Here is a 22,782-nt window from a genome sequence, read left to right on the forward strand (position 1 = left end):
ATGATGGTGGGCACAAGACTGATTCTGCATACCCTGTCAGTCGAACACTGCTGTACCTCATGAAGGTTTATTCTCAGTATATTTTATAATTGGCCTTATATTCATGTTTCCAGTATTTTTCCGATGAACAGTGTTTTTGAGATGAGACAGTAGCTTGCTGGGTCATTTAGGTCTGCTATTTTGTTTTATAAGCAGTGGCTTGACAAAAGTCAACCTAAGTAGTAGAACACTCCCATTGGAGCTTGAGTCATTAAGGAAAGAACAGAGCACATGTGTCAAATCTGAATGCTTTGTGATGGCTTTGTATGAATTGGGGGTCAAATGGATCTTCTAGGAATCCTGTTGGGTTGTACGAGTCGATGGTGGCTAGGAGGCCCTGTAGGGAGAAGTGGTAGAAAGAGGTTATAGCGGGAGTGGTTGGTACCAAGCACAGTCTTCTTGGTGTGCTAAAGAGGAGTGTGTGCTTTACTGTTCAGGTGTTGCAGTAACCTGCAACTCATTAGCAAATTATCCAATAGGGAGATGGCTGGTAAAAGAAGGAACAAGATTTATTCCTTACAGCTGTGCAGGAATGAGTCGGGTAAATCCATGTCCTAAAATTGGGGCGCCAGAGTACAGAAACTGCAAGATTTTATACAGTTTTACATGAGGAACCGGTTACTGATAATCAATGATACATTTAGTCTGTTAGATCAACAATGGTTTTCCTAACAGTTTACGCACAGGCAACTTGTAATACCTTTTGGCAAGACCTATCATTTTTTTGTTTTTGTGCAGACTCGACCACAATACACAAGTCACATGAAGCCGAACCTTTCAAAATGTGCAATATCTGTTTACCTTTCAGTTGACGCTACTCATCTTCTCCCACCTGTAAAGACCCATAACCCAATAAAAAAGAGATCTTCAAAGCACTGTTTTCTTTGTGGTAAGAAAACTGGACTAGCAACCAGCTATCCATGCAGGTAGGTTTCTAGAGAGACCATAGTTCTAATTTATTTTCTGGCCTTTTTTTCTACTTTCTATTTCTACTAACGACAAGCTGACATGTAAAATATTTTGAGGGCAAGAACCATGTGTATTTAAGAAACTGGTCCCGTTTGGCAACTAAACTAACATGATGTAAATCGGGTGTATGTGTTGACACATATGGGAGGTGGTTATTTGAGTGGTTGTTGTGGGGAGGAGTTTCTCCAGTCATCTGATTTGAAATGGCAGGGTGTCCATCAAGTTAATCCCAACTCTAACAATTGATTGTTTGGCTAAAATGTCTTCTTAGAAGTCGGGTGAGATGGTATAATTCATAGGTGTATAAAACAGTTTTGAAAAAATATATTCTTTTGGTTGAATTTTGTTTCTCAAACCTGTTCTGTTAATAATTTGGCACTTATATAGTGCTACGAACCCTCAGGTATCTGAGCGCTGCTTATTATTACCCACGGTGTGTGGTGCGCATGCGTTTGGCCCCGCCGGGATTCGAACCTACGTTAGCAGGCTCTGCACGGATGTCAAAGCGCACGCTCTTCTCGCGGTGCCACTTGACTGCCGGTTATGAAAATTATTTTATCATGGTGAGGGGTTGGCGGGTTAGGGGAGGGTAAAGAGTGTGGGGGAGCAGAAGAGATCTGTTGTACAAAAGGCAATGTCTAAGAGGATGTTTTTGTAAAATGTGTGAACTGGCATAATGTGCGTTATTCCTTGCCATTGGAGGAGGGGGTTACAAATTCATTGGCGTTCTGGTTTCCGCTCCCGCTTTCCTGGGCAGAGTGGCTATTACAAAGATGATCGTATTACCTCTCCTGTTTTATGGATTCACAAATGTTACCCATTACATTACACCCCCGTTTTTTCGAGAATTAGAATCCATACTCCAGATCTTTTTATGGGTCCCTAAGAGACAGACTGTCAACTGCTATTCTGTCCCTCCCTTTTGAACAAGGTGGAGCTCAGCTACCGAGGCTTGAGTATTACTATTTAGCAGACCAGCTCAGCCACATCCTAAATGGTTGGAGGACGAATCTACCTCAGAGCACAGTCTGCCAGAAGCTCTAATTCCCCCTACGCAACTCTGGGAAGTACTATGGCACACACCATGCAAGCAGACCACTAACCCACTGGCACTAATGGTAGGCAAACTGGTCTGGCTATGGACGCAGAAAATCCTGAAGTTCACACATCCGTACTCTTCTCACACACCCATTCTGGTCAATACACAATGGGATCCCCAAGAGCTGAAAGACATAATGTTAGGAGGAGACTGGTGTTGCAACGTGGGAGAGGGGGATATGTATGATAGTGGCACTTATACAGAATTCTCAGACCTCAATCAAAAGGGGCAACTCCCGAAAGGGCAGTTTCTATGATACATGAAAGTAACCAAATACGCCAAAGGGGTCTGGTCAGACTGACCGGCAGAACCCCAAACAAATGCACTCCTTACACTTATGTACGACTTGGAGAACGGCTGGAGACCAGTGTCAAGGTTAAATAAGGCCCTTATTGATCACACAAACACTAATCTTGAGACGCTTAAGTCGAAATGGGAGGCGGACCTAGGAATTGACATCACAGATAAAGAATGGCAGTGGACGCTTCGCCATGTGAAAAATGCGTCACGCAATGTGAGATTTCGATTGATCCAAATGAATGGGCTCCACTGCACGTATCTTACACCGGCCAGGATTAAAAATGAAGCGTCATCCACCTGCCCCCGATGCGATCAAGACCATGCTCCTTTATTGCATAGGCTCTGGGAATGTGATATAACACAAAGATTTTGGGCCAAGATTAAGCACACCTGCGAGAGCACTGGGATAAACAGATACAAATGGACCCCACAGGAATGCATACTAGGCATGTATACAAGAACACAGAAACATGTCTCTAGGTTCATAGGTTTAGCCTACATACTGGATGTGAGGTGCCTAGCCATGACTTGGAAATCAAAGAGGGGCCCGCTGTTTCAAGTATGGCTCAAAGAAATGCAGCACTGGTGCGCGGCTGAAACTACGGCATGGGGCCATGCTGTAGTGCTGGATAGGGGAGGTGGGACTCTTGTTTGAAGCATGGAAAGAATTAGTGAACTCTGTCTTCTACCCCTACGATGACAAACCCCCATTAACTGTCCCTGGAAATATTGGATCCTTATGAACCCTTTCTGTAATGGTTGTCTTCCAAAACACAAGCCGTACATTGTAACCTGTATTGTCACAGAATAGGTATAAACACAAACAGCATTGTCCATTTATATGGACCCGCCTCTCCTTTTACTTCCTTCTCCCAGTTACTGTGCCCCTTCCTTCTTCTTCACTCTATTCCCCCTAAAGTTGCAGGCCATTTGGCTTGTCATGCTACATTATACGCTACTGTATATGCTGAATGCTATGATGATTTGCCTACTGCAAGTATGTAACAAAAACACAGAAATGAGTCGCACACTAATTCCATCTCACTCCGTAAAAAACATGGAGGGCTATACTATCATGGCCATATAGGTATTTCTGATGTTTGTTAATCTGCTTAGAATCACATGCTGTGCATAGGTCCGACATCCAGTGGTCACTGCGGAGTATTGCATTTTGTTTTTCGTAGTCGAAAAGGGGATGTCGACAAGGCGTGTCTGAAACACTATCCCTATAGTGACGTGCGTTGTACCCACAATCCCTCACGCGTCGAGGTCCCTCAGATTGTTTTTTTCCGCCCAGCTTCTGGTCGCCTTCACGCGGAGCTCCTCGAGAGACATTGCAACTCCTCGACCTCTGGTCGTGTTTTCTCTAATATTTATAATCCCTCCCTCGACGCAGTTGTAAGCTGTTCTCCGCCGAAAAGAATCTTCGACGGAGGGTCGAGCGGAAGAAATCCTTCGGCGCTGCCGAACACGTGGCCTGGCCTCGCAGGCCATATACAGTAGGGAGAGTGGGGTCGTGGGACATCTCTGGGTCTTTTCTGAGAATGCCTTTCCCTTTCCCCTTCCTTTCCCTTGGGGTGTTTATCGCGATTTATTGCCTCGGCTATGGAGAGGACACCGTTTAGGTTTTGCCCACTTTGTAAAGGCAAATTCACTTGGAAGGACAAGCACTCACGGTGTAACCGCTGCTTGCCCCTCGATCACAAGGAGGAAAGGTGCGCGGCTTGTCGGCTTCTTAAGCCTAAAACTCTAAAAGACCGAAGGGTTAAAAGGTGGGCGGCCTACGCGATGTCGAAGGCCGAAGGTTCACCCGCCGCTGCTACCACCGACAGTGACGAGGAACGCGATAACACGACCTCCGCTACGGAAGTCGAAACCCCCTCTAAGGAGCGCTTACGCGCTTCGTCGTCTGTCCCCGGCCCCGACGGGCTCGGCTCACGCCCTGCTTATGGGGATGAACACCCCGGCGACACAGACGCACACAAAGATCCACATAAACACACAACCCACGGCTCTTCTTCGACGAAGTCGAAAAGACCTTCGGCGCCCAAGGAGACGCAGGTTCCACCGGCGGCCTCCTCGGACCGTTCGGGTTCGAAGCCCCTCTCGCAGCCGCGACCTGCGACTGGGCTTTCGGCAAACAAGGGCGCTGCCACCAAACCATCGGCCGGTGCGCATCAACAGAAAGCGCAGACCGCCGTAGAGCGTTCGATACCCATAGCGTCGAAAACTCAAGCTTCCGCCGACAAACGAGTCGCCGACAAGCGAGTCGCCGATAGCTTAGCAAGGATCGCTGTAGCCGACGCCCAAAAGCGTACGCCAAAGATTTCGTCGAGCGTTACGCATAAGTTAAAGGATACGCCGAAAAAGCCCGAAGGGAAGCAGGGACTACCCCCTTCAGGCAGGGAGTCTCCCGACACACCGGAAGGTTTTTCGGAGGGCGACAGGACACTTTCCTCGACGCTTTGGGAGAGGTCGAGCCATTTCGAGTTAGATAACCCTATGTTTCCCCCGCCAGACCGCTCTGGGGTACCCCATGAAACTATGGAAAGACTCCACCTCTGTATGGAGAGGATGGAAAAGTTCATGAGCACCCAGGCCTCTCAAACACACAAGAGGACCAGAGAAGGGCCTCAGGAGGACCCCAGGGCCAAAAATCCGAGGCTAGTCGATCCCCAGCAGGACACAGCCTCAGACTTCCAAGATGTATATGACCTCACTGGGGAGGAGCAAGACTTCGAGGAAGAAGATGATTTCATGGACAATGAAGAACAGAACCAGGAGGAATGTCTGGAAGACAGAACAGACATTATAGAAGAAGGCTTCGGGGTTAACCCAGAAGAGGGACCTTCACACCCCTGGCAATCACCATCAGTGTATTCCGACACTGATGTCCTAAACCTAACTCCTCCGGACAATTCTCCAGTTAGGAACACGTCTCCAATTGACGATCAGCCGACGTTCAATGCACTGTTGCGCAGAGCAGCAGCGCATTTCGAACTCGACACCGGGGAACTCTCTCCAGAATTGGACTTTGTAGAAAGAGTGATTAAGGAAAAACCCCCGGTCAGCCAGACCATTCCACTCCTCGCTTCAGTGAAGAGAAGGATCATACCTTCGCTGTCCACTCCCGCTATGATCAGAGGGGTCAATCCACGGATTGAAAAACTTTTCACTCCTTCACCCTCAGACCCCCTCTACATTAGGGGACATTCCATTCCTGATTCCCTAGTGGTTTCTAATACTAGAAAGAGGGCAGGGGTACCACTTTCCACCAGTGAGGCACCCCCTGACAAGGAGGGCAAGAGGCTATATGCCCTTGCAAAAAGAGTTACTTCCTCGGCTGCCTTCTCAGCAAGAATTGCCAACAACAATTCCTTGCTTGCAAGCTACGCAGACGCGCAGTGGGCCAAACTGCGAAAAGACGCAGAGGAAGCACCGGAGCCTTTACGTACGCGCCTACTGTCAACTATTGGCGAAGGAACCCAAGTGAACCAGAGCATTGTTAAAAACTCTCTGGACGCGGCAGAAACAGCAGGACGTTCCTTGGTACAAGGAATACTCCTAAAGCGCCATCTATGGCTGCGCAACTCAGGCTTTAAACCAGAGACACAGGCGTCTTTGATAAATAAACCTGTCGAGGACGCTAACCTCTTCGGAAAAGCGGTAGATGAAGCCCTAGAGATGGCTAAAAAAGAGTTCGACACTATCAAGACTCTCGACCAAATCTCTAAGCCCACTACCAGGCGCGGCTATGGCAACAAACGCTTTTTTCGTGGCCAACGCCAACACCAACAACAAAATCAACATCAGCAATATCCTGCCACCAATTACCAAACCAATAGTGGGCAGTACAGCCAAAGAGGCCAACGCCGGGGCAAAGGGAGGGGTCGGGGATCCACCCCCAGAGGCTCCCAAGCCCCCAACAACTCCAAGTGACGCGAAGATTCGCGTCCCCTCCCATGCAACACCGGTCGGGGGCCGGATAACATCCTTTCTTCCTGCATGGGAGGAGATAACGTCAGACCGTTGGGTACTGTCCACCGTAGCCCACGGATACTGTATCGAATTCAACAGTTCCCCATCCTACAGACCCCCGAGGGGACGTCGCATGACACCGGAACATCTTGCCATCCTTCTCCAAGAAGTACAACAACTACTGGAAAAAGGGGCCATAGAGGTCGTGCCTCTATCTCAGGTAACGGAAGGTATTTATTCAGTGTACTTCCTTGTACCCAAAAAGGATCTAACCATGCGCCCTGTATTAGATCTGCGCCCAGCGAACAACTTTATCAAACCCCAAAAGTTTCGTATGGTAACCTTACAGGAAGTAATCCCACTGCTTTCTCAGGGAGATTACATGACAACATTGGACATGAAAGATGCATACTTTCATATTTTAATGTTGCCAGTGCACAGAAAATACCTCAGGTTCATGATAGAGGGCAAACACTACCAGTTCAAAGTGCTACCCTTCGGCATAGCATCAGCACCAAGGGTATTCACGAAGGTGCTGGCAGTGGCAGCGGCCCACCTGCGCAGGTTGTCCATCCCAGTTTACCCTTACCTCGACGACTGGCTCATAACAGGGGATTCTTACGAAACATGCTTCTCCAATACCCAAAAGACAGTAGACCTTTTGTTCCAGTTGGGCTTCTCCATCAACGAAAAGAAGTCCAGTTTAGACCCCAGTCAAATCAAGCAATTCCTAGGGGCTCTAATTCAAACAAAGGACGGCCTCGTCTTCCCCTCCAAAGAGAGGGTCCAAAACATGCTGTTCCAAATCCCTCAATATGTAACCGGTCGAGAGGTGACGGTACGCAAAGCAATGCGCTTGCTAGGAATGATGGCGTCGTGTATTTATTTGGTACCTCACGCGCGCCTGCGCATGCGCCCAATGCAAGAGTGGCTCAACAGCCAGTGGTGTCAGGCCAGCGGACTATGGGAGGATCTAGTTGTGGTCTCGCAGGCCTTAGTTCTCTCGCTACGGTGGTGGACAAAGGAAAACATGGAAAAAGGGAAACCCTTTGCCACACCCGCGGCGGAAGCCACTCTAACCACAGACGCATCCCTCACAGGATGGGGGGCGCACCTATCCCATCAGACTGCTCACGGAGTGTGGACTCCGAACGTAGCATCCAAACACATACATCTACTGGAGCTACTAGCTGTGTTCAAGGCGCTAAAAGCCTTCCAGGAACACCTACAAGGCAAAACAGTAATGGTCCTTACAGACAGCACCACAGCCATGTACTACATCAACAAGCAAGGGGGCACCCACTCTCCAGGCCTGTCCAAGCTGGCCCAGAATATATGGAAGTGGGCTCTCAAACAGGACATGTTCCTACTATCACTACATGTACCCGGGGAACTCAATCTGCTAGCAGACAGCCTCAGCAGAGATTTCCCCCTGCCCAAAGAGTACGAATGGCGCCTGCACGAAGACATCGTCTTCGACGTCTTCACACAATGGGGATTCCCAGAAATAGACCTGTTCGCAACCCTGGAAAACTCACAATGCCTAAGTTACGCCTCCAGGTACCCCCAGAACCAATCCAAGGGGAACGGTCTGTCGATGCAATGGTCAGGGAAATTTGTTTACGCTTTTCCCCCGACTCCCCTTCTCAACAAAGTGGTGCACAAGATGCACCAGGAACAAGTGACCATGATACTAGTGGCCCCAATGTGGGCACGACAACCATGGTTCGCTCACTTGATGGAGATGTCTCTATCCCCCCCAGTAAAACTCCCCTGCCCGTACAACATGCTGTCTCAGGACAAAGGCAGGACGCTGCATCCATGCCCCCAGAACATGAACTTAGCAGCTTGGCTCCTGAGATCATAGAGTTCGGACATCTACAACTCCCGCAAAGATGCATGGACATCCTCAGGGAAGCCCGAAAACCGAACACTCGCCACTGCTATTCTAGCAAGTGGAAAAGATTTGTCATCTGGTGCAGGAGTAAAAGCATCAACCCTATTGACTGCTCTCCCACACATGTGGTCCTATACCTCACCCACCTATTGGATTCAGGTCTAGTGTTTAACTCCATTAAAGTCCACCTAGCTGCACTTTCTGCATACACCACTTCCCAACTCAAAGTGTCGTGGTGGAGGATCCCTGTTATAAAGGCCTTCATGGAGGGAGTAAAGAGAATACACCCCCCGATAGCTGACCCAGCTCCCGGATGGGACCTTAATGTGGTACTCACCAGACTCATGGGCTCTCCATTCGAACCCATGCACAAAGCATCTCTTAAACACCTCACGCTTAAGACTGCTTTTTTAATAGCTATCACCTCCATCAGGAGAGTAAGTGAACTTCAGGCTCTTTCTATTCTAGACCCCTTCGTTACAGTTCACAAAGATAAAGTGGTTCTACGCACTCACCCTAGGTTTGCTCCGAAATTTATTTCTAAATTCCACGTAAACCAGTCTATAGAACTACCAACGTTCTTTCAAAATCCTTCCAATTTGGGAGAAAGGACTCTGCACACACTAGATGTACGCAGAGCGGTCATGTTCTACATGGAAAGAACCAGACCACTGAGGAAGACTAATCAGTTCTTCGTCTCGGTGGCAGCAGGAAGAGAAGGAGATGCAGTTTCAAAATCCACTATTCTAGATGGATTGTTCAATGCATCACTCTCTGCTATACTCTTGCTAAGAGAGAACTGCCCTTTAGGCCAAGAGCACACTCTACTCGAGGCACGGGGGCATCCATAGCATTCATTGCAAATGTTCCCCTTGAGTCCATCTGCAAAGCGGCTACCTGGAGTTCTGTGCACACCTTTACAAAACACTACTGTCTAGATACACACTCTAGATCTGACTCCCAGGTGGGACAGGCAGTATTAAGACACCTTTTCTCTACTGTTCCTTCTCATAACCCACCGCCAACTCCGGGTACTGCTCGCTATTCTATGCACAGCATGTGATTCTAAGCAGATTAACAAACATCAGAAGAGAATGCATTACTTACCGTAAAAGCATTTCTGATGATTGTATCTGCTTAGATTCACATGCGCCCGCCCTTCCTCCCCGCTCGGATGGAAGGAACATAGACTTCCTTTATATATCTCTCTCTTTTCTGTACTCACTCACGTCTAGAAGGCTCCCTCAGGGCAGAAAAATACAAACAGAGGGACCTCGACGCGTGAGGGATTGTGGGTACAACGCACGTCACTATAGGGATAGTGTTTCAGACACGCCTTGTCGACGTCCCCTTTTCGACTACGAAAAACAAAATGCAATACTCCGCAGTGACCACTGGATGTCGGACCTATGCACAGCATGTGAATCTAAGCAGATACAATCATCAGAAATGCTTTTACGGTAAGTAATGCATTCTCATATCGGTCCTAGGGGTGATGAAACTGGTTAAAAGCTATAGTCTGGTTTAGTAACAATGTTATTTCAAATGCAAAGAGCGCTGCAGTTATCTATTTTACTGAAATATATATAAAATCAGTGGTACCACCTCCAATCTATACTTTGTTATGGAAACTCCTAGGCCCCAACTACTACTAAGGTATTTTTAGGGGATTACATATTAATTTTTAAAACATTTTAAACGTGGTATTGTTACATTTCCAAATACATTTTCTACCCAGTAATTACCATGCAAGAAAGTATATGTTCCCCCATATAGGCCCTTCCCAGATTAGATATAACGGGAGTAGACGTTCTTTGTTTGGAATGCACTTCTGATGCCTCTGGTCTGAATGCATCAACACACCAGTTTTGCTGGCAGAAAGGGGCAGACGCTTAATGTTGCTCCCTGTTGTTTTTCTTTTTTGTTCCCAGTATCCAAAATGTAGGGAGTAAAATGGACCAAAACAATGCTTGAGGCTGAGCGTAAAAGTGGGGCCAATTCCTTCTCAGTTTGTGGTCAAGTCCAAACGGGTGTGTATTTGAGGGGAGGATGGATCTATCGCCCTGGGATAGTTGACATGGTTCTGGTGTACTTGGTCAATAAAGATAGTTATATACCTAATCCAGAATGGGGCAGCAAGACTTATCCTTAGCCTTAAACCCAGGGACCATATCTCTACTGCCCTAAAAAGTCTTCACTGCCTCCTGGTTGCTGCATGGACTAAATTCAAATTCCTCAACAAGGTTGGCTGGGGCCGGGGACCATGCTATCTGCAAACCTTAATACTCTCCCTCTAGACCTCTAGGTTCCTCTGGCACCAACTCTGTGTGTGTAAAGCATTTCACTAAACAGAGGGCTGGAGGCCGATCTCTATCCTCAGCTGGCTCCCTCCCATGGAACAGCCCACCCCCACCCGCATGCGCATTGAGCAGGACTTCCTCAAATTCTGGAATCTCCTCAAGACTTTCCTCTTTACCTCCTCCTTTCCTTCTTCCTTCCTCTAATCTCACAGTTGCTGTGATTGGTGACCAGAGCCATTATGTATCCCCGGGGCCCTTGCCTTCCACCCCTCAATCACCCCAGCTACTGTCCACTTTTCAGCACTTGCCTCAGCACCCTCCAGCATTCTTCCTGGAGGCTCTCACCTTTCCACCAAAGGCAGCTCTAGGCCGTATAGCACTTAAAATACCATGCACTTCATCTGCTGCTTACCCACGAGCAATGACACCCTAGCACCCACACCCACGGCCCTCTTCCCTGCTGCACTTGCACGTTCCGAGTACTCACAAGGCATAGTAGTTTCGTCCCTTTTTCCTCCACTGTATTGTTTTCAATCCCATGTTCCCTCCCCTTTGGCCTGTGGGCGCTTTGAAACAGCATCTCCGTGATAACGTGGGTATCACTGGTCTTGCTCTGGCGTGGCCGACCTCTTTCCTCTCCAATCGACCCTCTCAGGTCCAACTGGGGTCCTTCCTCTGACATCTTCTTCTCTACCTGTGGTGTCCCCCAGGGATCAAACCTCTCTCCCTGGCTGTTCAACCAGTATCTGGCACTCCTTGCCCACTGCATCGCCGCTCTCTGCCCCAACTTTCAGTGCTATGCGGATGATAACCAGCAAATGTTTAGGCTACCCTCGGCATTCTCTTCTCCTTCCCTCATCTCTGACTGTCTCTCTGCTATCCATGAATGGTGTGCCGCCAACGACCTCTGCCTCAATGCCAGTAAAACTGAGATTCTACTCATCGGCAGACCCACTCCCTCCTTCCCTGCTGCTCTCTGGCCGGCCTCTCTTGGCCCTCTTCCAGCCCCTACCTGCAAGGCAAAAAACCTTGGTCATCTTCGACTCCACACCCTCCTTCTCTCCTCACATATCTGACGTCTCCATGAAGTCACACTACCAGCTGCACCTCCTCAGAGGTGTATCCTTCCTTTCCTCTCCTTCCCCCAGAAGCTCAATGTCTCCAGAGCCCTGGTTCTATCGAAGCTGGACTACTGTAACAGCCTATATCTAAATCTGCCTGCCTCTACACTCCGCCCTTTGCAACTCATCCAGAACAGGACTGCAAGACTTGTCCTTGGCCTCAAGCCCAGGGACCGTATCTCTCCAGGACTGAAATCGCTACACTGGCTCCGAGTGGCTGTATCGGATTAAGTTCAAAACCCTCTGCATTGTCCACAAGGCCTTCTGGGGCTTGGGGCCAAAATACCTTCAACTCTCCCTTCCTAAATATCTTCCTTCTCGAGCTCTTTGCTCATCCGCCTCCAACTCCCTCAGGGTCAGCCGCTTCTCCAAGCAACGAGTTGGGGGTAGATCTCTCTCCGCAGCAGGGGCCTCCCTCTGGAACAGCCTTCCTGCCTCCCTGAAACTTGAGGAGAACCATCTCCGGAAGAACCTCAAAACCTTCCTCTTTGCTTCTGCTCCCCCCCCCCCCTCCCCTGCTAATTACTGAAACTGCACCGAATCTGCAACTGGGCTACCCACCGGTCTCGGTCCTTGGCCCAGCCACTCTCCCCTGCACTGCCTCCCTGGCAACCCCTGCACTGCGGGACTCTCTGTATCCGTACAGCCCCCTTGCCAGCACTTGTCTGCACTTGCCTTGCACTTGCCACCAGTGGGCCCTTATCATTTTTCATGTATTCTACCAACCCTGTAATGCATTTTTGCCCCTCCCTTCCCCCTTGCACTTTCCCTTCCCCTCCTCCCTTGCACTTGCGCGATCTGAATGACACCTGACCTAATAGGATCGTTGTCTGTCTGCCTGTGTTCCCCCCCCCCCACTGCCTCGTTGCGCCTTGAAACTCTTGTGTATAGGCACGTTACAAATGCCATATCATATCATTTACTTACTGTATAAGCGCCTAACAAATGCACACTAAGTAAAATAAAAAAATAAATGTCACCATTTTTACACCCCACAGTCTGATGTTCATGCTTTAACTGGGCCACATCAAATGACCGCAGGGTTTTTAGGCTATGACCATTTCAAATAATAGCCTTAATAATTAATTGTTCTAAATATGAATTACAGGGAGAATTGTCTAGTGCTGTCTGTGGACTTGTTGCTTCTAGCCATGTGCCTCTACATTATTTTATTTTCTAAGTGGATGAATGTTTGCAATTTTTCTTTTATTCTTGGTTTTCTTTAGCAAGTTATGATTAAAGAGTCTAAGCACAATCTGATGGAACCAATTTGGCGGTAAGTTACAGTATTAAACCACACCTTATTTCTCTTCCATGTTTTTCTTCAGGTGTGGGAACAATTTCTGCGCAACTCACCGCTATGCAGAGACTCATGACTGTACTTATGACTACAAAACTGCAGGGAGGAGATACTTGCAAGAAGCAAATCCTGTTGTCACTGCACCAAAACTTCCAAAAATCTAACACTGCCTTGCTGCACGCAGGCCCTCGACCACCATAATCATATTGATCAGAAGAAAAGTATTGCCCAAGAGTGCATTTTATTTTGATTTGCTCCACAACTAAAACATTTGCCAAGCAAAGAAGAACATTTTACATTTTATTTCATAATAATGTGAATGCTACTGTAGTTAATATCTTTATCCTTGGTTGAAATCACATTTTAAATATTAGTTTGGGCGAGATTTACACTATATGATATTTTAACTTTATTGCACGTCCTTGTGTTTGTGTTTTTATAATGAAAAATAGTACTTTACTAGACAAGTCTTTAAAAGATGCACTTTAATACATTTGAGATTTACTGTATAACCGGACTTGAGGGCACTGTAATGAGGGTGTCATGTGTTGTGGGTGTTTTGTATATGAACTGTTTTACCTGTTGAATTTGTTTTCATTCTGTTATTTTATCTTTTAACTTATTTCCCAAGATTGTCTTATCCATGCAGTATATTTTAATAAAGTATGTTACATTTCTGTTCCGTTCCAGTCGGTACTAGGAGTACTATGGAGCCACCTTGAATAAGACTATCATGTTCGCAGTCACAAAATGTATATTTCTGATGACATTTGCTCCTTTTTGACAATTTCCATCACAAAAACTATTTCAACTTTTTGTAATTCTATATTTTTTAACTACACCTCTTGGTTTGGATTCCTAATACACAGAGTGCAGTTTAAAAAAAAAAGTGAAATTAAACATTTTAAAATGGTCTTTGAACGAGTTGTAAAAGTGGTCAATTATTTTCTTTCTTGTATGATTGGGGAGGCTCTTGGCATTGATAAATTTGTAATTTTACATTGTCATGCCTACATTCAATGAAGCATTACAGTGCAAAGAAATTAATAATTGAAATATTTACATTTGTATTCTGTACAAAAAACCGTTGGATTAAAAAAACTTTAAAAAAATCTTTCTCACAACATTTCCGGGCTTTAGCTGTCTTTCCCCATATTTTTGTCTTTATTGGGGGTGATGGCTCATTTCTTCCCATGCCACCACTAGCCTTTAACCCCCTACCCTCTCCTTACTTTATCATTTCTTTTCATTCTTTCATCACTAACCAGTACATTTTCTTTTCTAGACGTCTAGATTTGGGCAGTGTTTTATTTTTTTTTTAAACTTTTTTTTATTTGAATTGACAGCTTACCAGAAAACAGAGGGAGCCACACAGCGCCAGCATTAAAACATACGCAATGTACATATAAGGCAAAACCTATTGAGCAGACTGAAACGCCATGGAAAACAGGCAACACTTCCAGCTGCATCAAAGGAGTATGCATCTACGGGGGGCCCCCCGGAAAGGAGGGCGGAGAATGTAATGGTGAAGCCATGGCAGTCATATATTGTCGGAATCTATACCAGATATCCCTCAGCCTGGAATGTGGGTGTTGCATTGCGTTCCAGGACTGCTCAGTGTCGTGAGCCCATGTGACTGATCTGAGCCACTGTGTATAGGTAGGTGCACTAGGGTGGTGCCAACATAGTAATATGCAGCGAACTGCCAACAGCATGCAGAGGCCTGCTAGTTTTTTAGAGTCGCGGTGCAATTGAGGAAGGTCATGGAACAAGCAGTACAGCGGGGTGGGGGCAATAGTGTGTTCCAGAATGTCAGACAGTGTGGAGCAGATGTCCAGCCAGAATTGGGTTAGGCGGGGACAGTACCATAGCATATGAATATAGGAAGCTTGATTCATGCCACACCTGGGGCAATTGGGAGGGACGGTGCAGAACATGCGATGAAGTCTCATTGGTGTTTGGTGGAACCTGTGTAGAATCTTGAATTGGATAAGTTTACATTTGGTGTTATAGGACAAATCATGGGAACAAGCACACATTCGAGACCATCTCTCGTCAGTAATTTCAACCCCGAGATCCTCCTCCCATCTGTGCCTCAGCTTGGTGAATTGGGGGGCTGCTCTAGTCTGCAGTAAGGAATAGTCTCGACAACCTACCCCTAAAGGAGAGATGAGAGCAAAGTTCAGCAACTATAGGTTCATCGGGGGGCAAGGCAGGGAAGTCGGGATACCTGGATTTGAGACTCTCCAGGAGTGAGGAATATTGCAACCACACCGAGGGCCGGCGTTTGAGTGAAAGAGGGAGATCAGGCCACTCGATAATGTTTCCTTGTTCAAATGCATCGCGGAGCATCAGATAGCCGGTGTCCGCCCAGTGAGTCACCACTGATCGTGGAATGAGTGGGATATCGGGGAGGAAGTTCCACAGTGGGAGATCACTGTGAAATGGTCGAGGAGTGTCAACCATTGCCCAAAGTTTGGTTAATGCCAAGGATGTGCTAGCGGCAGGGTCTGCCGAGTTTGAGTCAGGGGGATCGGCTTGAGGATCAAAGATCCAATCACTCGGTCACTGACCGTCAGCTTCTCCAGGCGAACATGTGGGGGGGAGGAGGGGGTTCGGTGGTATTGAACCAATGTGCAGCGAATTGAGATTGGGCCAGTACCTGACAAAGTCCGGCACGTTGAATCCGCCCAGCGTTTTGGGGGCGGTCAGTGTGGACAGTTTGAGGCGGACCGCGCCAGAGTGCCAAAGGAAGGTGCTGGTGATGGAGCGCAGCGTTTGGAAAAAGGCATCGCCCGGCCACACAGGCAGATTGATAAATCGGTAAAGCAATTGGGGTAATACAACCATTTTGAGTATTCCAATTCTGCCTGCAAGCGAAATGGGGAGTCTAGTCCAGTAAGAGGTTTTTGTCGCTAGGTTAGTAAGGTAACTCTGGTAGTTGTCTCGTAGTTGCGTCGTGTGTCGGGAAACCATTATCCCCAAATAAGTGAAACCAGATGGAGACCAGTTGAACCCATGTAGGTTCGGGGGGAGGGGGTTGCGTTGTGTCTGTGAGTGGGAATAAGGTAGACCTAGAGCAGTTTACTTTCAAACCAGATATGTCTCCAAAGCGGGCTACATCAGCCAGTATGGGGGCAAGGTTGGTTGCAGGGGAGCGGATGTAGAGGAAGGCGTCGTCGGCATAAAGAGAAACTATGTCGGATTGGCCGGCAGTGCGCAATCCCCTGTGAGAGTGTGATTTTCGAACCATGTCAGCAAAGGGTTCCATGGCAATGGCAAAAATGAGTGGGGAAAAGGGGCATCCTTGGCGTGTGCCTCTGGATATCAGGGAGGAGATGGAGCATCTGTCTTCCGTATGGACTCTAGCCGACTGAGCGGTGTAGAGCAACCTAATCCAGGAACGGAAGTTGGGGCCGAACTTGCATTTCTCGAGGACTCGCCATAGATATTTCCACAAGACTGAGTCAAATGCCTTCTGCATGTCCAGTGTGGCCGCAACCGCCTGTGTAATAATAATTTGGCACTTATATAGCGCTACAAACCCTCAGGTATCTGAGCGCTGCTTATTATTACCCACGGTGTGTGGTGCTCATTTATCGACCTCAGAAGGCTGAAAGGCTAAGTTTGGCCTTGCCGGGATTCGAACCTGTGTTAGCAGGCTCTGCACGGATGTCAAAGCGAGCGCTCTACTCGCTGTGCTACTTGACCGGCTCATGTAGACAGGCTGATCCTACTGATCACATTGAAGAGCCTTCGCAGATTCAGGGAAGTGGACCTACCAGGGACAAATCCCGACTGGTCGGGGTGGATAATGTGGGGGATGTACGGAGCTAAACAGTTGGCTAGCAGTTTCGCATATATTTTAACATCACTGTTAATCAGTGAGAGGGGGCGGTATGAGCCGCACTGAGTAGGGGGCTTGCCAGGTTTGAGGAGCACTGTAATCAGTGCCTCACGGAGAGACAGAGGTAGTATTCCTATATTGAATGATTCCTCCCACAGGGCCAATAGGTGTGGTGCTAGGTGAGATTTGAATTGTTTGTAGAAGTCCATAGGGAGCCCATCCGGGCCAGGGGCCTTCCGAGATGATAGCGACTCAATGGCTTTGATAAGTTCCTCCAGCGTGAGGGGTCTCTCAAGGAAGCTGCTTGCGTCGGCTGAAAGGACTGATGGGGGAAGATTGTCTAAGTAAGAGTCGATTTCGGGGATCTGGGGGCCGTCAGCCTCCGAGTATAGGGAAGTGTAGAAGGATAGGAACTCGGAATTGATGTCCTGTGGGGAGGTGGCAAGAGAGCCATCAGCTCTAGTTATGGCCGGAATATTGGGGGCACGAAGTTCGCGATGCAGTAGTCTAGCCTGCATTCGGCCAGGTCGCTCTCCTTCACGTATTTTCTTGCCAATTGAGGGGAGTCCAGGAACTTAACCTTGCATTCAGCAAGGGCATGGAACCTGTCCAATTCAGTTCCCAGCGCCGCTAGGATAGCTGGGGAGTGATCATCAGCATTTGAGGTTCGTGGGCAGCCAGGGCCGACTCGCTATCGGCGATGTCAGCGCGGATGCCCTTCAGGATTCCACAACTTTTGGAGATGGCGATCCCCCTTGTGTGTGCTTTGAAGGATTCCCAGAGCACAGCCAGTGTTGACACAGAGTTTGTATTGATCTCAAAGTATTCCTCAATGGAGGATTCCAGTTCGGAGTCGAGAAGCGAATGAGGACTCCTCCTCCACTGCCTAGTTTTATTGGCATCGGGTCCCCAGTTTAAGGAGATTAGTACCGGTGAATGGTCTGATAGTGTCCTGGGGAGTATAGCCAGGTGAGATAGGCATCTGACCAACATGTCTGTGATGAGCCATCTGTCTATTCTAGAATGGGAATCGTGCACTGAGGAGTAAAAGGAGTATGTACGAGAATTTGGGTATATCAGACGCCAGGCATCCACCAGTGCCAGCCGGGGAAGTGTGGTAAGGACAGCTTATGCTGCTTTAGACAGTTGGCGAGGTCTGGAGCCCGATCTATCTAGGGAAACATCTAGTATTGTGTTGAAATCCCCACCTCACAAAATAGGAGTCAGGGGGTAGCTTTCAAGTAGAGTGGCCAGGTGTAGGTAGAAATCAGGGTCGTCAACATTGGGACCATATATATTCAGGATGACCACCTCCTGATGCTGTAGTATGCCAATGATCAGTACATACCTACCAAGTGGGTCTATGTGGGAGTGATAACACGTACATTTCAGGATCTTGTGTATTAAGGTGAGGGTGCCACGGCTTTTGGTGGGATAGTTGGTATAGTACCTCTGGGGTCCCCATTGTTTAGCAAATCGCTCACATTGCTCAGAGCGGGCGTGGGTTTCCTGTAGACACAGAATTTTAACTCTGTGGCCCTCAGCATAGAGCTGAATCTGCTGCATCTTTTTGTAGTTGCCTAACCCCCAGATGTTCCAGCTCATAAAGGTCAAGTCGGTGCTAGCCATAACTCAGGGGGTAATGTTTGAATCTCTATGAGGGAGTTATTGGTAAGTGGAAGATACACAATCTGAATGTATATGGCCTCATATCTGCAAATGTAAGGTGTTAAACTGTGGCGCATGTGGCGCCTCCGGTGGCTGTCAAGACTTTTTTTAACCAAAACGTCCCCTCTCCCCACCCATATCCCTCCCCCAATCAGGAATGACAATCCCATAACCCCTTAACCAGAACCAATCCAACGGCATCAACGCCTGGGGGCCTGTGAGCCGGACTGGTGGCGCCTCTCCGTGCAAGACAGAACCGAATAAGGCGAAATGCCGACAATAAGGTTTCATACGTAACTTGAAAGGAGATTTTTGCGTATGTTAATTTGGCACATATTAGTAGAATAAAACAATCTAAACGAATTTAGGAGTAGTATACCAGTGTAACACCGGTGCAGGAGGATGGCAAGGGTTAGAGTCCCCCATATCTGGACAGGTAGATGGCAACAGAAGCATGGCTCGAGGGAAGGGATAACCTGGAAAATGTTCATCAACAAATATGGAGGCCTCTTCCGGGATAGTGAAAAGGAGCACCTGGTTGGCGTGCTCTAAGCGTAGTTTGGCAGGATACATCATAGAGTATTTAATGGGATGGTCCTGCAATCTTCTCTTCACCGCTAGGAAAGTCTTGCACTCTCGCTGGACGGTCACCGAGAAATCAGGGTAGAGGTGTATCCTTGAACCACCCAGTAGGAGCGCAGATTAGGATAAAGCAAAGTGCCAACAATGAGGTTTCACACGTAACCTGAAAAAAGTTTTTGCACATGATAATGTGGCACATATTTGTAGAGATGAGATACGCTGAGCAATTCAGGGAGAAATAGACTAGTGTAGCCCCGGTGCAGGAGGGCGGCCGGAGCCCTCCTCAACGGGACAGGTGGATAGCTGTAAGAACATGGTTAGAGAGGAGGATCAGCCTGGAAAATGTTCATCAACGAATTTGGAAGCCTCCTCTGGGATCATGAAAAAAAACACCCGGTTGGCGTGCTCTACACGCAGTTTGGCGGGATACAGCATGGAGTATTTAATTGCATGGGCCTGCAGCCTTCTCTTCACCACTAGGAAAGACTTGCGCTCTCGCTGGACAGCCACCGAGAAGTCAGGGTAGAGGTGAATCCTTGCGCTACCCAGTAGGAGCTCCCCCTTGAGTCTCCCGGCTCTGAGGAGGGCATCTCGATCTCGAAAATTCAGTACTCTGGCTATAATGGGCTGGGGATGAGCACCGGGCTTGGGCTTAGCTGTCAGGGCCTTGTGTGCTCACTCTATAGCGAATTGCGGGGAGAGTTTCGGTGAGTCGAGGTGTGACAGTAATGTGTGTTCAACAAAGTCCTCCATTGGTTCATTAATATCATTCTCAGGATCACCAATAATGCGGAGGTTGTTGCGCCTCAATCGGCATTCCAAGTCCTCGCTCTTCTTTTCCACCTCTAGAACTCTGCTGGAGAGAGCGGTGACCTCAGAATGTAAGGCACCCAGACCATCCTTAGTGGAGCTCACCCTTGCCTCGACCTCCAGCACCCGACTGTCCGTCCTCTCGATATGGGGCTTAATGGAGGATATAGTGCCGTTCATGTCATCTAGTTTTGAGTGGAGTGCGTTGAAGCCCTCGTGGATAAAATCCATTATTTTCTGGAACTCCGGGGCAACAAGGGATGATGAAGTAGTTGGGGCCTGCTCAGGAGTCTCTTCCGGCGATTTCGCTGTAGTCTTCGCAAACAGGAGCTCTGTTTTTTCCCGGCTCCCTTGGTCATTCTGACAATGTTGGAATTCAAGTGGAGTAGGGGGAGGCCGGTGTCGCCTCAGCAGCTCGAAAAGGGAAGCAGGTCGCCTTCCCACGTCCAGGTGGATCCTCAGGATGGCAATAGACCACTATACTCTAGCTTGGTAAAGGAAGTGGGCGTTCGAACAATGCAAATGGGTAAGATGGTACGCAAGAAGTGGATCAGGCAGATGCTCAGTGGGACCGGTGTCCGTGATCCCGTCTGCCTAAAGTTTGCGACTACCAATGCAGCCCGTGGGGACCCAGATCACCCTGGGTGAGGTACAGTTCGAGAGCTCCGAGCGCAGGTCTCCAAGGGGTTGGTGATATCTTATAACCTCCACGGAAGTCAGGAGCTCAGGTGCAGTTATCAAAATAAATTGGCAGAAAGCCCCCCAGCCCAGTAGTATTTGCAGGTGAGGTAAACAGGTCGTGGCCCCCAGAGGGAGTGACGCAATTCGTAGTAGGCTCTAGTTATAAGCCGGTCATGCGGGGAAAAATGACCGCAGGACCGCAGCAACATGATCAGAGGCCCCTCGGAGCGCAGCCGCAGAGCGAGAGGATGTAAGCGGAAGGGGTGAAGTGGAGCCAGAGCAGGGTCCTTGTTTCAGTGTGTCTCCAAGGGCAAGCACGGGGCCCCAGTGTGCTTGAGGGGGGCTGAGGGGGGAGAAATCCAGCATTAGTTCCATGCACCAATGTAGGGCATCGCCGGTGGACAGTCCGCAGGGCGGTGAGGGGGAGGGAGCAAGGCAGCACCGATCCCAGGGGACGATCGGGGCACCCCCCCATACCTTTTAGCCAACAGGATCCTGTGGCGCAGTGTGTGCCGACGGGGGAGTGCGGCACCCGACGTCCGATGGTGGGCTGTGGCTCCACCCCGGGCACCGGAGTCACCCCAAGGGGGGGCTGTCACCGGCCAATGCCTCCGGCGAGTGCGACCACGGTTCAGGAAGGGCCAGACAGCACCTGCGCCGAGGGGGCCACCTCCCAAGGCGGCGCAGGATCGGCGCGTCCGGGCCGCTCAGCGCCGGCAGCCGCGGCCACTCAAGCAGGCGAAGCGCAGCCCCAGGGCAGGCTCGGGTCGCCAACAAAGCCACCCCCAACCGGAGCTCCGGAGGAGTGTCAGTGCACGGCTGGACCCTGCAGTAGTAGGCAGATGACGCTGGGCGGCTCCGTGTGCCCCGCAGCAGGGGCTGGATATTGGCGCAAAGGTGTGCCGTCAATGGGGGATGGTCCGGATCTCGGGAACCCCGGCACCGTTTCGTGTCGGAATTTGGACCACCGGGTCCCCGGAGCAGCAGCTTCAAAGAACGTGGCCACCAGGGCCGAGCATTTGGGCTTAAAAGTGCCAAGAACAGGATCTCTCGATCTGCCTGCCACGGAGCGTTAACCTCAGGCGGCCATCTTGTTTGGCGCTCAACAGCGCCCCCCGGGCAGTGTTTTATTAAAATAAAAATTTCACATGTAACCATCAGAACATGAGACCCAAGGAGGAAGACCCCCAACTACCATAATCCTCCCTCCTTCTGCCCCAACCACTCCCTCCACTGGGTAGCAAAGTGGCATGATTCGTGAGTCCAGTGTACAACGCACCACAGTCCAATTACCTTCTCTAGGTAATGAGAGCCTGCTTCTTGTTGAGCCAGGAGTCCAGTCTTAAGAGTTCCTTATATCATTAACATCGCTTTCGGGCACCAAATCCCACCCACTTCCATTTTGCATTTCATATTTCCTTCAGCTGTTCACTCTCAGCGATATAGTTACTGAGGAAGGCCGACAACTCCATTCCGCGAGACAGTTTCAGATCGTGCATCAGTCTAGTCACACGTTCCATAGCCTAAATATTTTGGGCTTTCGGAGCCCATTGCCGCTCACTAGGAAGCACCACCCTCTTTCATCACCCCTGCCAAACAGGCTTGCGCGGCCAGCAGCAGGAAGTGGGCCATATCAGCACCCTCTTCCTCAATCACTTGCACTCCAATTGCACCATAAGGGATCAAGGCATCTCTACTCCTTCCAGGGTCCTTATCCATCCGAGGACCTCCTTCCAAAATCTCTGAACCTCAGTCCCGCCATGGATACTAAAGTGCTCAACACCCCCTCAGTGGCAGTTAGCCCCCTGTGTAAAGCCTCCTTCCATCTCCAGGACATCAATGCTCCTTTGAGCTGCAGGCATTTGAACACTGACCATGTCCTATGACTGATTGCATCGTGACACTTTACCTTGTACTCCGTGTTTTTATTTTTCATTAGTTCAATTCTTTTACTTTATAAATAAAGGTTCTTAACTGTACTAGGTTTACCCTCCTTGCTACATTCTGTGTGATTTGAATCACAGCTTTCTAAAGACACTGCACAAACAGATTGCTAGGAACTACCTTTCCCATTTCGCTGCGTAGTTCTTCTAAGTTCTTATTCAGACTTCAGGTGCGACAGCACCTGGTGCGACTGAGCCGGTTTGTGCCGGTTCGTGCAAAGTGATGGTAAGAGGTCCAAGGAGTCGGC

General features: G+C 48.9%; 1 protein-coding gene across 4 annotated transcripts in view; it reads left to right on the forward strand.

Moving 5' to 3' along the window:
* The window catches only part of ZFAND4 (zinc finger AN1-type containing 4), a 445,788-nt gene extending 431,864 nt beyond the window's left edge, over positions 1 to 13,924 (forward strand). For 2 of the 4 annotated variants that reach the window (XM_069610549.1, XM_069610550.1), the window contains 2 exons: positions 848 to 965; positions 13,032 to 13,924. In XM_069610549.1, the coding sequence (XP_069466650.1) occupies positions 848 to 965; positions 13,032 to 13,167 (254 nt within the window). In that variant the 3' untranslated portion in view covers positions 13,168 to 13,924. Of the gene's footprint in view, positions 1 to 777; positions 966 to 13,031 lie in introns of those variants that run through there. The other 2 variants (XM_069610552.1, XM_069610551.1) reach the window with 2 other exon arrangements.
* Positions 13,925 to 22,782: the final 8,858 nt, after the last annotated feature.

The sequence above is a fragment of the Ambystoma mexicanum genome, chromosome 8, assembly GCF_040938575.1.
Source record: "Ambystoma mexicanum isolate Mex_15411 chromosome 8, UKY_AmexF1_1, whole genome shotgun sequence".
NCBI classification, from domain to species: Eukaryota; Metazoa; Chordata; class Amphibia; order Caudata; family Ambystomatidae; genus Ambystoma; species Ambystoma mexicanum.